We start from the raw sequence: 15428 nt of genomic DNA, 5'->3' as shown, positions 1-15428 counted from the left end.
TTTAAGCTATGACAACAAGCCCCTGCCAGTGCTTAATCCTAATAAGATAACAGTTTTTCAGTCTTTCGCCTTTTCTTTTTTCTCATCTTCGGTAAGCTGTATTTTCATCTGGCTTTGCACCATCCAATGAAATATATAACAGGGCATCTAATTGGTCAAACTATATTTAACTGACCATTGATATACATTTAGGCATTATAACAGCGTAAACTAAAGTAAAAAATAACTATAAAAAATAAAATTGCGATTAACACACACTAAGTTGTACAATTTAAAATGATAACTTTTTTGGAGACCTATGGCATGTGCATGTTATAAAGATATCACTAGAACATTGTTTATATTTAATAAACAACTTTTTAAAGCCATGCTTCATAAAGAAATTCATATTTTAATGTTCTTATCTACTCGAAAAATATGTCTAAGCTACCAAGATCTTTTTTTGTTAGAACGCAGCTGCCGATTTTGCGACTGTGTTTGAAAGTACAGTGTAGGTGTTGTGTAACCAGTTGGATTTGCTATTTGTACGTAACAAACTTATTGCAAACATCAAAACAATGATTTCATTTTCATGATGTAGTAAGGGGTTTGCTCTTTGAATTTTCAACTTTGAAAAAAATATGATTTGTTTGCATTCATTTCACATTTTGCCGGTCACCAGGACCAACATTCTTGTTAAACCTGCCAGACCAAATGGATATCTGCCGACCGGGACCGGCAATTGCGCCAAGCCTGCACTATGACAGAGGCATATAAGACTAGTCTTATTTATAAGACTTGCAAAGAATTTAGAGATACTTTTTATATGGGCTAAATTCTTTGGATCGTCATATTGGGGAAAAGTCCAAAATGTGTTGGACACCAGAAAGTTTAAATTTTCATCAATTTGCGTAAAAATGCAAAATAACATTACCAACTCATAATATTTTAGTTCAGAAGTCTATTTTTATCTTGAATGTCTTCGAATTGAAGTTAGAAAGGCATAAATTCTTTAGTTGAACTTCTGCTTAAATTGCAAAACAATCACTGAACTGTCGCCAAGTCATGAAACGGAATTAAATATGAACCAATCAGAAGAAGGAATTACGGTGTAATGTGTACGCGTAATTTTATTAAACATGAGCTTTAATAGCCGATGTTTACCTCAGTAAATCTAGTATGCTCATGATCATCTTTGTCAATGTAATAAGCATATGTTCAAAACAGATATGGTGCAGTTTCTGTTCACGCTTCAAAGTTTCAGCAACTTTTTATGCATGTCTTTTTCGCACCTCTGTCTGTGTTGTTTTATGTACTCACATTTTACGTTACATAGGACGGTATACTGTACGATCTGTATCACTATTAATTATGTACCGTATAAAAATAAAAGATGTTATTTATTTCAGAACTTTTTAATTGTCACTTCAGAAAAAAACCAATGCTTAATAAATCAGAAAAGTATAATAACATCGGTTTACTATAGAACGCTCTGCACCACAACAGAAGAACGCAAACTGTATTTTACGCCATTTATTCTTCCACATGCTTTACATCGTGGCTGTGTTATCGATTTATATATACACAGCAAGCGAATCGAGAGATATTAAAAATGTGAATTGAGCACTGGTTGGATTTAATTTGCTCAGTTATGCAAAATTCAAAGTGTCATTACATAATTTTTACGGAACATAATCGAGAAAAATGAATTATCTACACAGGTATGGTAATATAATTCAGTGCCTTCCCCAGGAATATGTTCAGGCGCCCCGGGGGTGGGTTCGGGAGGGGTGTCCCCTCCTGATGTTGATTTTTTTTTAATTTAACGTGTCAATTCACGTTCTGTGGTGCGTTATAACTCAAAGAAAAACAGCGTCAAAAGACATCATTTGGTGCGCTATGACTCTTCAAAAAAATCCCCCAGTCATTTAAAAATATATTTTTTTATATTGTTTAATTGTTTTAAAACTTTTCCGCACAGATAGTTAAAGCCCGACTCGAACGATTCCCCAATACATCCGTTTCAACCCGACTCTATTACTGTATACTTACTTTTTTTCAAGTTTCTATTTATTACCCGATAATCCCATTTATTCCGTTTTTATCAATCTCTTTCTGGTAAATATTTACGATAAAAGCTGTCAGTTATTTCTTTAACACAAACCTTGCCATTTTTTAAGTGACTATTTTATAGATTTGATGAAATATTGCCTCTGAATATGCGTCAATCCCCTGACCTGTTGTGTGCTTGTTAAAACGCTCAATACACGCCATTTGTATGCAATAGACGCGACGTTGTACATGCTGCATAATTTTCGCGCTCTTTTTAATTGAGAAAAAGATTCGACACAAAATAAATTTGCACTGCTAATTTGAAGCAAAAATATTTAACGTTGCGGTAACATTTACATTCGGAAGTGTGTTTCGGATTAAAAACGCGTTAACATCGACTTACGGTTATGGGTTTCGGATTACAAATTTAATTATTCCCATTTGAGATTTCAACAAATATTAACCGTTGCGTTATAAATTCAACGATAATTTGTTTACACACTTTACGAGTCGAATAAATGTTTTGACGGAATTATGCATGAAATCAACGAGGATCACGGCCGGTTGCCATCATCAGTCTTCTAACTATCGATTATCGGACGAAACATTTACAAGTGTGCGTAATTAATTCAACGAAAATTTGTTAAAGCGCATCACGTGTCGAATAAATGTCAGAAAAACGAGGTGAATCAGTTCTATAAATGGACATGTTGAAATATACATGTACTGGAATTAAATAAATTGTTATCACATAATTGTAACCGCTATAATAATTAATTGTTTACCACTTGCAATTAATTTCTCGTATTAATTATGAGTCATAGGTAACACTTATTTACAGTAAAAAGGTGTGATGATGATGCCCGAAACCGTCTTTAATGTTCTGTACTGTACTAATTACCTGTTTTATATTACTCAAATGGTACTACTACTTGCTTATCAAGCTGCGATAAACTCTTATTTCACGCCCGACGTCAATCAAAAATAATGGTCGATAGTTAACCCCGCCCTCATAAGCATTCGCGTAACCGATTGGACTATGAACTTCACAGTTTGACGACTGGAAAGTTACCAGATACATCCTTGTCAGCATTTAAATGACCGTGTCATGTGGCTATAATTATCGATACGCGCGTCATGCTATTCTCTTATCAGTGGATTATCCATTACCCCATGTGGTGTTTATGGCGATTACTTGTGAAAGTAGGTACCGAGTGCTCTTTTAAAACAGGGAATATTGATACACTGATAGGGAAACCTTGATTTTTTTGGACAATCTCCACTTTCTTTTACCGAAGAATACACTGATCGGAAAATTTCAAGCGCCCCGGGGACTCTGATTTCGAAATTCAAGCGCCCCGGCAAGGGGCGCTTAAATGGCCTGGGGAAGACCCTGTAATTGCAATCCGTTGATATTAAAGGTCTGAAATCAAGGGTTGAATAATGCGCACAAAATCCTTGCGCAACAATATAGACAAAGAAGGAAAAATGTCCAACACATTTTGAATGGCTCAGCCGTTGTATGTTCCAAATATTACCAATGCCAAGATATTACCAAGACTTTAACTTTTTCCAGTCAGGGAATTTTGGTAAGTTCCTGAAATCAGGGAAAAATCAGGGAATTTTGTTTGGTCAGACTTTCCCGACTTGTGTCGAGAAGTCCATACAATTAAAACAGCAAATCAATTCCTCTGCATGCCTATGGTGGCTTTGTAGTATACATGTAGCTTAGTTATGTCTGCAACTGTTATTAATTTAGGGTGTCTAAAACAAGAAATAGGTTGAAATTATGATCCTGGAATTTTTATTTTCCAGCTGGGAAAAAGTCAGTGAAAATCAGGGAGTTTTGTTCATACAAAAAGCTGGGAACCTTTAGTAGGGGGCATTGTGTTTCTGACAAACACATCTCTTTGTATGTCCCCCACCACTATTGTGGGGGACATATTGTTTTTGCCCTGTCTGTTGGTTTGTTGGTTGGTTGGTTTGTTTGGTCAAACTTTAACATTTTGCAATAACTTTTGCAATATTGAAGATAGCAACTTGATATTTGGCATGCATGTGTATCTCATGGAGCTGCACTTTAAGTTAAGGTTTTAAATTTGTTGCTTGCATAGCATGACAAAATAGTCAGTGTCAGAATGATCATGGAGTTTTGATTCCAGTAGCTTGTAAGCACCTTGGTTAGCATCTGTGTTTGTCTCATAAAAAGCCTTTGAAGTGAATTTTTAGCTGAGGACAAATGCCTTGGAGTTAAGGGGTGTGATTTTTCCTCTTTTCAGTTGATTTCCTCCCTTTCAATGTTATACTTATTTTACAAATAGTTATAAACTTTGCTTGATCTATGTAGAAACAAAGAGTTTAGCTAAACCTTGTAAGGGGGGTAGGGCATTTTTCTCCTCTGTGGTTGTTCTTAAATCACACACCTGGAGCTCAAATGCATGAACCCTTTTCCCTATAAGAGGCAAAGTGAGAACGGCTTTTGCAACCAGGATAAAACAAGAACAGCCTGTGAGAAACTCGCAGTCTGTTCAGGTTTTATACTGTTTGTTGCTCATCAATAACTAAGGGTTGGAAATAAACCCTTAAAAACTCGAATCTAGTTAGAAATGTATTTAATTAAATGTAAATTTCTGTGGGACTAAAAATGTGTCAAAAACTCTTTACCATCTTTGTGGAAAAGGATTAATCAATGCATTACTTGGACCATATTACCTAGATTTTTAGAGACTTGATAAGGATTTTAATTAAGTGTGTGTATGTCCCTCCAGCAATAAGCTTTCAAGTGCCACTCTTGTCTGCAGCAAAATTTTAACTTTCCTACCAGAGTACATGTATTTCTTAGTCTCAGATGTAATGACAGAAACTGATGTCATGTCTGAAACTGATGTGATGTCTGAAACTGATGTATTGTCTGAAACTGATGTAATGTCAGAAAATGATGTAATGTCAGAAAATGTTGTAATGTCAGAAAATGATGTAATGTCAGAAAATGATGTAATGTCAAAAACTGATATAATGTCAGAAAATGATGTAATGTTAGAAAATGATGTAATGTCTGAAAATGATGTTATGTCAGAAAATGATATAATGTCAGAAAATGATGTTATGTCAGAAAATGATGTACATGTTATGTCAGTAATGTTAGAAACTGATGTACATTTGTATTTTCAGAAACTGATGAAATGTCAGAAAATTATGTAATGTAAGAAACTGATGTAATGTCAGAAACGTATGTAATGTCAGAAACTGATGTAATGTCAGAAACAAGCTTATAAATTCACACTTCGTCACTATTGTCTGCAGAAATAGGCTGACTTTCATACAGGTGTTTTTTTCAAACTCAGGTCAGGTAATTGGCCACATTCCCAATGGAAAAAAGTATATAGTTTTTCCAAATGGGAGCTAAAAATTGGCAATGAGAAGTCACCCAAAAAAATATTTTTTTTAGATCTGAATATTTTGTTCAACTCCCATCCATATAATTTCAACTTTTGTAAATTTAATACGGAAAACACTTGTATTCTCAAGTTTGAATAATTTTTAGCAAAACAACAGCAAAACTAATTTTCCAATTTTAGTCAAAGCGCCACACATTTTACCTATCAAAATGGACCCGGCCCCATTTCCAAAATGGTTTCAAAAAACACTGTCATACCAGAATATATGTACAAGATTATATGTATGTTTTCAGTTTTTTTATTGACCACACCAACAAGACCACCACATGGCAGGACCCCAGGTTTCCACCCAGTGGCCCAGTTCCGCCTCCAGTGACCCACCAGGCAGCCGCTCAGGTGTGTATGGGTTATTAACCCTTTCCCGCTCAGAAGCAAAATGAGAATGGCTGTATGCAAGCAGAATAAAACCAGAACAGCCTGCGAGAAACTCCCTTCAATTGCGATTTTTATGTCCCATTTGGGAAAAATATGTAGTCAATCTTGTATTAAGAGACCACTCAAGGGAGCAATCAAAAGTGGTCTCTTAATAAAATGGTCTTTAAATAAAAAAGGCCATTCTGGAAGAATGCTTACCCTCAATTTTAATCTATATGAATGATAATCTCTTTTGTCAACAATGATTTTAACTTTTATAATAAAATAAATATAAACACAATACATAAACAATATTTTACTTATAATGTGTTTCATTTTTTCACTCATTATAAATTATCATTTATTATAAATGAATTGTGTGTACATATTTATTTGCAAAAACAACACAGACAAGGAAATATTTTTCGCGTTTTTTTCACCTGACACATTATTTTCCACGTCTTCAAGCACCTCAGCTTTACGCTTAAGAATGTTCTGAATTTGAGTTTTACCAACTCCAAACTCATCTGCGATTTTACGTGCACTTTTACTCTTTGACTATTCCAAAACCCGAATGTTCTCGTTCAATGTTAACACTTTTCGTTTTGGACATTTTAATATCTGCATGTACGCTTAAGGAAATCTGACTCGATTATGATACATAATGAGCTGAAAAAATTAAAACACGTCAATTGGAAACAAACAAACAGACCTGATTGGAAAATTTATTAAGTAAATAACAATGTGATTGGCTAACAAATATCTACTAATTAGCATAATTACAAATTGGTAATGTATGGATTTCAACAGATGTTGTCGATTGATAGTTTATTTTCCGCACTTCTCAGGAAATGTTTGTCTCGTACAGTGCATTGTTTCTGCACCTGTTATCTATACTCGAGAAAAATCGGCGTTGTCTCTTAACGTTCCACATAGTAAACTATTAAAGCTGTAGTCTGTGCGTAATACGTTCCTCTATTATTCAGCTCAATAAATTGATACGCAGTCTACAACAATACCGGTCAGAACCGGTCAACGAGACAAAGCATAATCATAATGGTTGGTGTGAAAACAAAGCAGAGGTGTGATAGTACATCTTATCGGCTTAGATAAACAATTAACACGGATTGTCCCTGAAAGATCAATAGATTAACCACTTTTACCTCCTAGTGGTCGCTTAATTCAAGATTCGGACATCAAAATACACAAAAATCATCGGTCGCTGGTCGCGTAAGACAAAAGTCGCTTAATACAATATCATTATATAGCGAAAAAGCTCCATGGAATTTCAAAATGGTCGCATAAGACAAAGGTCGCTTAATACAAGTGGTCGCATCCACAAGATTGACTGTACTTTTTTCCATTTTGAATGGGGTTGAATACCCGCCCCGAATTTTAGCAAAAAAACACACGCTTATCCAGGGGCCATTCTCCAAAAGCACCTTAAATTGATCACATAATTGATGTCTTAGCCAGGGGTCATTCTCTAGAAAAAAAGTAAGTTAAATATTATTATTGGTGTTGCCAGGGGCCATAATTCAGAAATATCTTATTCTTTAGCTAAACTGTTAATTGAATTCTTGTCCATTAGGGTAATTCTCCTACATGATTTTTAGCTCGGCGTTTTGGGAGAAAACCTGAGGTATTGTCATAGCCAGCTCGATGTCCGCCGTCTGCCGTCCATTTTGTTAAGGTTTTGAACATTGGCTCTAAAATCAAATTGCTTCCATCTACAAATTAACAACTTTGAATCTTCATATGTAGATGCACCTTGATGAGTTCTACACGCCACACCCATTTTTGGGTCACTTGGTCAAAGGTCAAGGTCACTGTGACCTTTAAAAAAACTAGGGATGGCAACGAATACCGATTTTGGTATTCGAATATTCGGTCATCCTTCCGAACGAATATTCGGATATTCGGTCAACATCTGTTGGAAAAAAGTCAACTTTTTTTACCGTACCATTACTGCATGAATTCTACTTTCGTTTTTACCGGAAGTGCACTGGAAGTGACTAAATATTGACACAGCGTTGCCGTCGCTAATTCGAAGCTGATTTTGTTGATTACTTTTTAGTGATAAAATTGAATGACAAAAAAATGATTTTAAACTATTAATATTGTACATCAACAATAGAACGAGAACCATTATATTACATGACAAAACAGAACTTAAACGAATTACGTACATAGCCACAACACGCTTTGAACCTGTTTAACAGACTAAACAGTCAGTCTTTTAAAGTTGCCAACTTTTAAAAGTCACTTGGACTTCTTATCGGATATTGTCGTGAAATACTTCCAAGCAGCGGAAGGCGTAGGTGGCATTTTGCTTGGACAGAGATTTACTTTATGCGTGTAGCAATTATAATATTTTAAATTAAATGAGGGTGAACAACCAAAAACATTTCTTTAAGTATAATACCTGATTGAATATTGAGTAATTAATTAAAGTTTGGACCATACGATACGCAAATACTCATTAGAGGTTGAGTAAGTTATTTTCTAAAAGCTTTTTTGATTGGACAACGGGATTATAACCATACGATCATTTTTGTTTTTCACACCAAGTCGGCACTTCCTCTACTCATTTAATCTTTGATCATTTTAAATGCAATTCGAGTTATTAGATCAAGACGGGTCGGTGTTTTGATTGCCGACGCGATTTGCACCTATCATTATTTTGACACAAAGTGTCTGTTTTTGTTAGGCAATTAGCAGGGTTTATGATCGGTATAATGTCATCACCAAAGCAACGCATTATTGCGCGTAGCAGGAATAAACATTATGACACGAGGAACAACTTTTTTTACAATGTTTGAAGCAAATTTCACGAATACAAAGTCTTTGAAATTACTCGATTTTTTTATTTTTTCTTCCGAATATTCGATTCGGAAAACTGTATATTCGGGGTATTCGGTGACATCCCCAAAAAAAATATAAATAAAATCTGACAAGCTTTCATTTATTCAAAACTGCAGCTGTAGCCGAGCGTGGCACATGTTATGCGGTGCTCTTGTTAAAAGTTCTGTCCAAGGGGCATTATAAAGAACTTTTAAACTTATACATTAAGTAATTCTATAATTGAATACCAGGGATGGAAGTTAACTTTTTTGCCTGGTTTCCCAAGTGGGCCCCTAGCTTTCTAGATTGTGTAGCCCACCCTCATTTTTAGGGACCTACCAAAATGATACTAACTTATTTTGTAACTTATTGTTTTTTCTGCAGTGATAGTTTACTATTTATTAAATAAAGTGTATGAATATTTTCCTGAAAACTGAATTGAATGTTAATGATTTAATCATAAATGATATTCCCTGTGTATGTACATGTACATGGAGTTGTATGTACATGTACATGCTCAACATAGGTTAACCAAACATGGTCAACATGAAATATTTTATTTCAAATGTTTTTAAATATTTTGATCTTGTAAAGAGGACATTATAAAAATAAAGCAATCTCATGGTGATTATACCTTTAAGCTATAATATTGCTTTTTTTTTCCAATGGGCTTGTTTACCATTTCAAGACATTTACAAAAAATGTTTATGCTTTAGTCCAATCTACCTTTTCAACAGCATTTCATTTCACCTGGTTTGCACTCTGGTTGCATGCTTACACCCTTAATCTGAATTATCTAAATTCTCACTGATTCTAAGCAAAATGTATTGTCATACAGCGATATTTTTCCTTCTTTATAAAGTACTGGAAAACAGCACTTTCCCAACTAGGAGAGAACTGAAAATTTCCCTATTGCTGTTAAAAAAAAATAAAAAAAATTAATATATAGTTTCCCTATGCAGCTCTTACTTGCTTGAACCTAAGTAAATATAATAATTGACAACTTGACAACACAAATCTATCAATTTCAAAGTATTTAGGAGCAAAAAATCAAATTCACCAATATCCCAATATGAAGACTTCATGGCCCGAATTTTCCCAATTTCAGGGATTTTCGCGCACATTTTTAGCTCATCTATTTTTTGAAAAAAAATTATGAGCTATTGTCATCACCTTGGCGTCGGCGTCGGCGTTGGCGTTGGCGTTGGCGTTGGCGTTGGCGTCGGCGTCCGGTTAAGTTTTGCGTTTAGGTCCACTTTTCTCAGAAAGTATCAATGCTATTGCATTCAAACTTGGTACACTTACTTACTATCATGAGGGGACTGGGCAGGCAAAGTTAGATAACTCTGGCGTGCATTTTGACAGAATTATGTGCCCTTTTTATACTTAAAAAATTGAAAATTTTGGTTAAGTTTTGCGTTTAGTTCCACTTTTCTCAGTAAGTATCAATGCTATTTCATTCAAACTTGGTACACTTACTTACTATCATGAGGGGACTGGGCAGGCAAATTTAGATAACTCTGGCATGCATTTTGACAGAATTATGTGCCCTTTTTATACTTAGAAAATTGACAATTTTGGTTAAGTTTTGTGTTTAGGTCCATTTTATTCCTTAAGCATTAAAGCTATTGCTTTCATACTTGCAACACTTACTAACTATCATAAGGGGACTGTGCAGGCAAAGTAATGTAACTCTGACTGGCATTTTGACAGAATTATGTGCCCTTTTTATACTTAGAAAATTGAAAATTTGATTAAGTTTTGTGTTTAGGTCCACTTTATTCCTACAGTATCAAAGCTATTGCTTTCATACTTGCAAGATTTATGAACTATCATAAGGGGACCGTGCAGGCAAAGTTATGTAACTCTGACTGGCATTTGAACGGAATTATGGGCCCTTTATACTTAGAAAATTGAAAATTTGGTTAAGATTTATGTTTTGGTCCACTTTACCCCTAAAGTATCATAGATATTGCTTTCATACTTGGAACACTCACAAACTATCATAAGGGTACAGTAAAAGGACAAGTTGCATAACTCTGGTTGTCATTGTTACGGAATTATGGCCCTTTTTTGACTTAGTAACTTTTAATATATGGTTAAATTTTGTGTTTCGATCCACTTTACTTCTTAAGTATCAAGGCTATTGCTTTCAAACTTCAAATACTTACATGCTATCATGAGGTTACTGTACCTGGCAACTTTAATTTTACTTTGACCTTTGAATGACCTTGACTCTCAAGGTCAAATTATTAAATTTTGCTAAAATTGCCATAACTTCTTTATTTATGATTAGATTTGATTGATACTTTGATGAAACTACTCTTACCTGACATACCACAATAGACTCCACCCAAACCATCCCCCGTGCCCTCCCCTCCCCCCCTCCCCCCTCCCCCCCTCCCCCCCCCCTATTTTTTTTTTTTTTTTTTTTTTTTTTTTTTAAGATCATCTCACAAATGACCACCACACCCTCACACTATACCCCCCCCATTTTTTTTTAAAAAATGGTTATGTTTGAAATACCGTCCAACCATCGCACCCAAACCCCCCCCCCCCCATCGCCCCCCCAACCCCCCCCCCCCCCCCCCCCCCCCGGATTTTTTTTTTTTTTTTTTTTTTTTTTCGCTTTTTTGGAAGATAATGTAATAAATGTCCACAACCCCACACTATACACCCCTCTTCACTCCACTCCTCCCTCCTTTGTGATTGAAAATGAGAGTCCCTTCACCTTTAAAAAGAAAATAGATGAGCGGTCTGCTCCCGCAAGGCGGTGCTCTTGTTCCCAATTGGGCTGGTACATGTACCGGTACTTTTCCCAATTGGGCAAAAAAATCGCTGGTCATACTACCCAATGCAAAAAATTAGTCCCAGGCAAAGTTAAATTTTAATTATAAAAAGTGTCTAAAATTAAAATGTGTATACATGTAGCATCAAAGTATGCGATTTAAATTCCATATTATTATTGTTTGTTTATCAGTCAACACACATATATTTGAGATTCTTTAAAATATCAGAAATTAAAAAATTTGTATATAAATACCAAATCAACAACACATATGTTTGTTTAATGTACCATGCAAACTTAAAAAAAAATCATTTCCTCTGAAAAGTGTTCTGAGCAATTCATAAAAATCTTTATCACAATTGTTTAAGAATATTAATTATTATCAAAGACAAGATGAATAATGATAATTGATACAGATATTATTAATATTCTGATCTTTAAGAAATTAATTATACCTAAGGTACTGCTTTGCATATTTTGATTTATAAATAAACATGAATTCAAACAGCTTTTTCATTGTTCCATTTAGATTTCACCATATTTCCTTATTGTTATGCCCCCGGTAGGATGGCATATAGCAGTTGAACTGTCCGTCAGTCAGTATGTCAGTATGTGCTTATGTCAGTCTGTCCGTCCGTCAGAAAAAAAAACCTTTAAACTTTTGCATTATTGAAGATAGAAACTTGATATTTAACTTGATATTTGGCATGCATGTGTATCTCATGAAGCTGCACATTTTGAGTGGTAGAAGTTCAAGGTCATGGTCATCCTTCAAGGTCAATGGTCCAAAAAAAAATAATTCAAAGCGGCGTTCTCATGAAGCTGCACATTTTGAGTGGTGGAAGTTCAAGGTCATTGTCATCCTTCAAGGTCAAGGTTACAATATACTAAATCTTTTTGGAGTGCAATGCTATACTCTTTAAAAACCTGAACATCATTTATAAGAAGACACAATTCTCTGTGTGGGCACTTGCCATGACTTTATTTTAGAATGTTTCTTTGTGCATGTGGTAGGGAAAACATTGATGTTTAACAGAAATTCACTCATTTGCTTGAAGGTTAAAGACTACATGAGACGTTGACAGATGGCGGGAAACCCTCATCCACTGGTACGAACCCGGTAAATTGATGGCTGTAAAACAGTGACCGCTGATTCGCATCGAGTTCTTTCTTGCAAAACGCATGACCCCCCTTTTTTATTGTCTAAATCATTGCGGCTTGGAATGCTCTTTAAGAAAAGGTATGGTTATGGGGGTCTCTATGTGCAAAAGTTTGACTTTATTTTTTGTTGAAGTTATTGCTTTTACATTGAATTTGTGTAGGAAATCTTTTGGTATATTGTAACCTAAACTAGCTTTAGGTAAAAATGAAATATCATCTGCAAGTGCAAAATATGACTGGGAAAGCTGATTTTTGGTCATTTCTTAACAAAAGAGAAGAAAATAAGTGCCTTAAATGCATGAATTCAGATAATTTGACCTGGAATAGTTGTTTTTCAAGTTGACCCCCACCCTGATATAGCCAAATAAGGGCTAAATAGCTTTCCAACTTGAATTCAAAGGCATATTGGTTGACCGTGTAGCGTTAGTGTGGTACATGAAGTCAGAATTCAACGCCAGGAACTCTGTGATCCAGTAACGCAACAATAGCTAGTGCATAAAGCATGAACATTCAAACAGAGCCCCATTTCACTGACATGGAATGGCGGACATTTTTACAGTTTGGACAGTGCAGCAGACACTTAATTGAGGCAGCCTTCATATTTAGTACAATCATGAACATAACAAGGTTTATTACTTCATATTATTCATAAAAATACACTAAAAATACTTAAATGCATGTTTTTTGCCATTTTATATCTATTTTTTATTGGGAATTTTGACTTTTTCAGGTAGAGGAATGTCTGCGACTAAGCCGAGGGCCACTGGATAAGGGTTGTTGATGGTAAAACAGGTAATAATACTAAATTATTATCATGTACGCAAGCAAATAAGCATATTTATGATGCTTAAGGTGTGAAATACTGTCATAATCAGGTTTGTGGTCACTCAAACCCTTGCTGCCATGCAATTCCCCGTGCAGTTTGTATGGATAGTTCCGCGTCCTGACACGTAAAGCTCGCGCTTTGTTGGCAGCAGAAGTTGGCACTTAACAGGTTTATCCTTGTTCCTAAGCATGTATGCAGTGCATCTGAGTTGATATGCTACTTGTAACCCTACAATTAGCTTGTGTTTGGTATTGTTTTTTCACAATATGCTTTCAGTCATGGTCCCGGCTTGAAAGGATGTGGCGTCCGACTTAAACATAGGATTGTTGTAGCAAGTGTCCCCTTCATCATTTACCTTAGAGGGATCTTTTTGCCAAAATGTGGCACTTTCAGCAACCAGTTTAGTTTTTTATTTGGTACATGCTTCTCTCATTCAGTGATTTATGGGAAGTATTGACCTTATTTGCTTGTCTTTGCATACAAAGGTGACATGGATCAATGATATGTGTTGTGTTGAGAATTCTGCGGGAAGCTGTGTCCCCAGAAGATGTACTAGAAACCTCTTTCAGGAAGCCTGCATTGATCTGAGCTGCCTTTCTGCCCCTGTTACTTCATAGAACTTCATTTCTAAGCTTATAATGCTCTCCAACATATATGTATCTTGTTCATTTTAACCTTTCCTTCTAGTTTAAACCCCCAAAATGAGCATTTTTGTCTTTCGCTCAGTTATTAATGCCCATTTTGACCAGATTGCCACCATAAAAATAGTCAAAAGTACTTATTTTGCGCCCAAAATATGAAATTTTGTATTCTCTTGAACCTCTGAATGACAGCTGGCAGAGCATATTGACCATCTGCTGCAGTTTAAAGGCACCCATGGCATTATATGCTAGAATATACCATTTGCGACTGGTAAATAAACGGGCTCCGAGCAACAAGGCGCTTTCAAGATTTCACACTTTTATAAGTGTGAAACAACAAGTTATAGGAAGCTTATTGATTTCTACACTTCAAAGTATCTTTGATCTCTCATTTTTGCTTATTTGTTGTTTGTCTTGGATGAAATTGGATTTTTTTGCTGTGAAATTGACATTTTTGGGGGTATTTAAAAAAAAACACACACAAAAAAGACATTATCAAAATTGCTTGGAGTGAAAATATCTAACAAGTTCATTCTTTCCCCACCCCGCATAAGCCCCACGTGCCTGTCCATATGGTTTGTTTTGGTATTTTGTTGCAGATATTGAACACAACAGCTTTAAATCTAAAAGGGACATTTAAGCTTTAACAGCCCTTAAATCGCCTTCTTCGGACCGAAAACACCCGCATGTGAAAATGTGATCTAAAATGGCCAAATGGACAGATAATCCAGCCAAACTTAATATATTGGTGCAATATGAATAGGAAGATAATAATATGCAAGAAAAACACATTACATTCAGAACATATTTTTCCTTTAGGTTACAATATACTAAATCTTTTTGGAGTGCAATGCTATACTCTTTAAAAACCTGAACATCATTTATAAGAAGACACAATTCTCTGTGTGGGCACTTGCCATGACTTTATTTTAGAATGTTTCTTTGTGCATGTGGTAGGGAAAACATTGATGTTTAACAGAAATTCACTCATTTGCTTGAAGGTTAAAGACTACATGAGACGTTGACAGATGGCGGGAAACCCTCATCCACTGGTACGAACCCGGTAAATTGATGGCTGTAAAACAGTGACCGCTGATTCGCATCGAGTTCTTTCTTGCAAAACGCATGACCCCCCTTTTTTATTGTCTAAATCATTGCGGCTTGGAATGCTCTTTAAGAAAAGGTATGGTTATGGGGGTCTCTATGCGCAAAAGTTTGACTTTATTTTTTGTTGAAGTTATTGCTTTTACATTGAATTTGTGTAGGAAATCTTTTGGTATATTGTAACCTCAAAGGTAAAAAAATAATTTATTTCAAAGCAGCGC

General features: G+C 35.4%; 2 protein-coding genes across 3 annotated transcripts in view; both read left to right on the top strand.

The window, feature by feature from the left end:
* Positions 1-15428, top strand: part of LOC127850143 (uncharacterized) — a 341679-nt gene that overhangs the window by 243566 nt on the left and 82685 nt on the right. The window lies entirely within an intron of this gene.
* The window catches only part of LOC127850140 (uncharacterized), a 55222-nt gene that overhangs the window by 11821 nt on the left and 27973 nt on the right, over positions 1-15428 (top strand). For both annotated transcript variants that reach the window (XM_052382950.1, XM_052382948.1), the window contains exon 2: positions 5723-5825. In XM_052382950.1, coding sequence (XP_052238910.1) covers positions 5723-5825 — 103 coding nt within the window. The remainder of the gene's footprint in view (positions 1-5722; positions 5826-15428) is intronic.

The sequence above is a fragment of the Dreissena polymorpha genome, chromosome 11 (assembly GCF_020536995.1).
Source record: "Dreissena polymorpha isolate Duluth1 chromosome 11, UMN_Dpol_1.0, whole genome shotgun sequence".
NCBI classification, from domain to species: Eukaryota; Metazoa; Mollusca; class Bivalvia; order Myida; family Dreissenidae; genus Dreissena; species Dreissena polymorpha.
The sequence above is the reverse complement of the archived record's forward strand: the minus strand, read 5'-3'. Positions and strand labels throughout refer to the sequence as shown.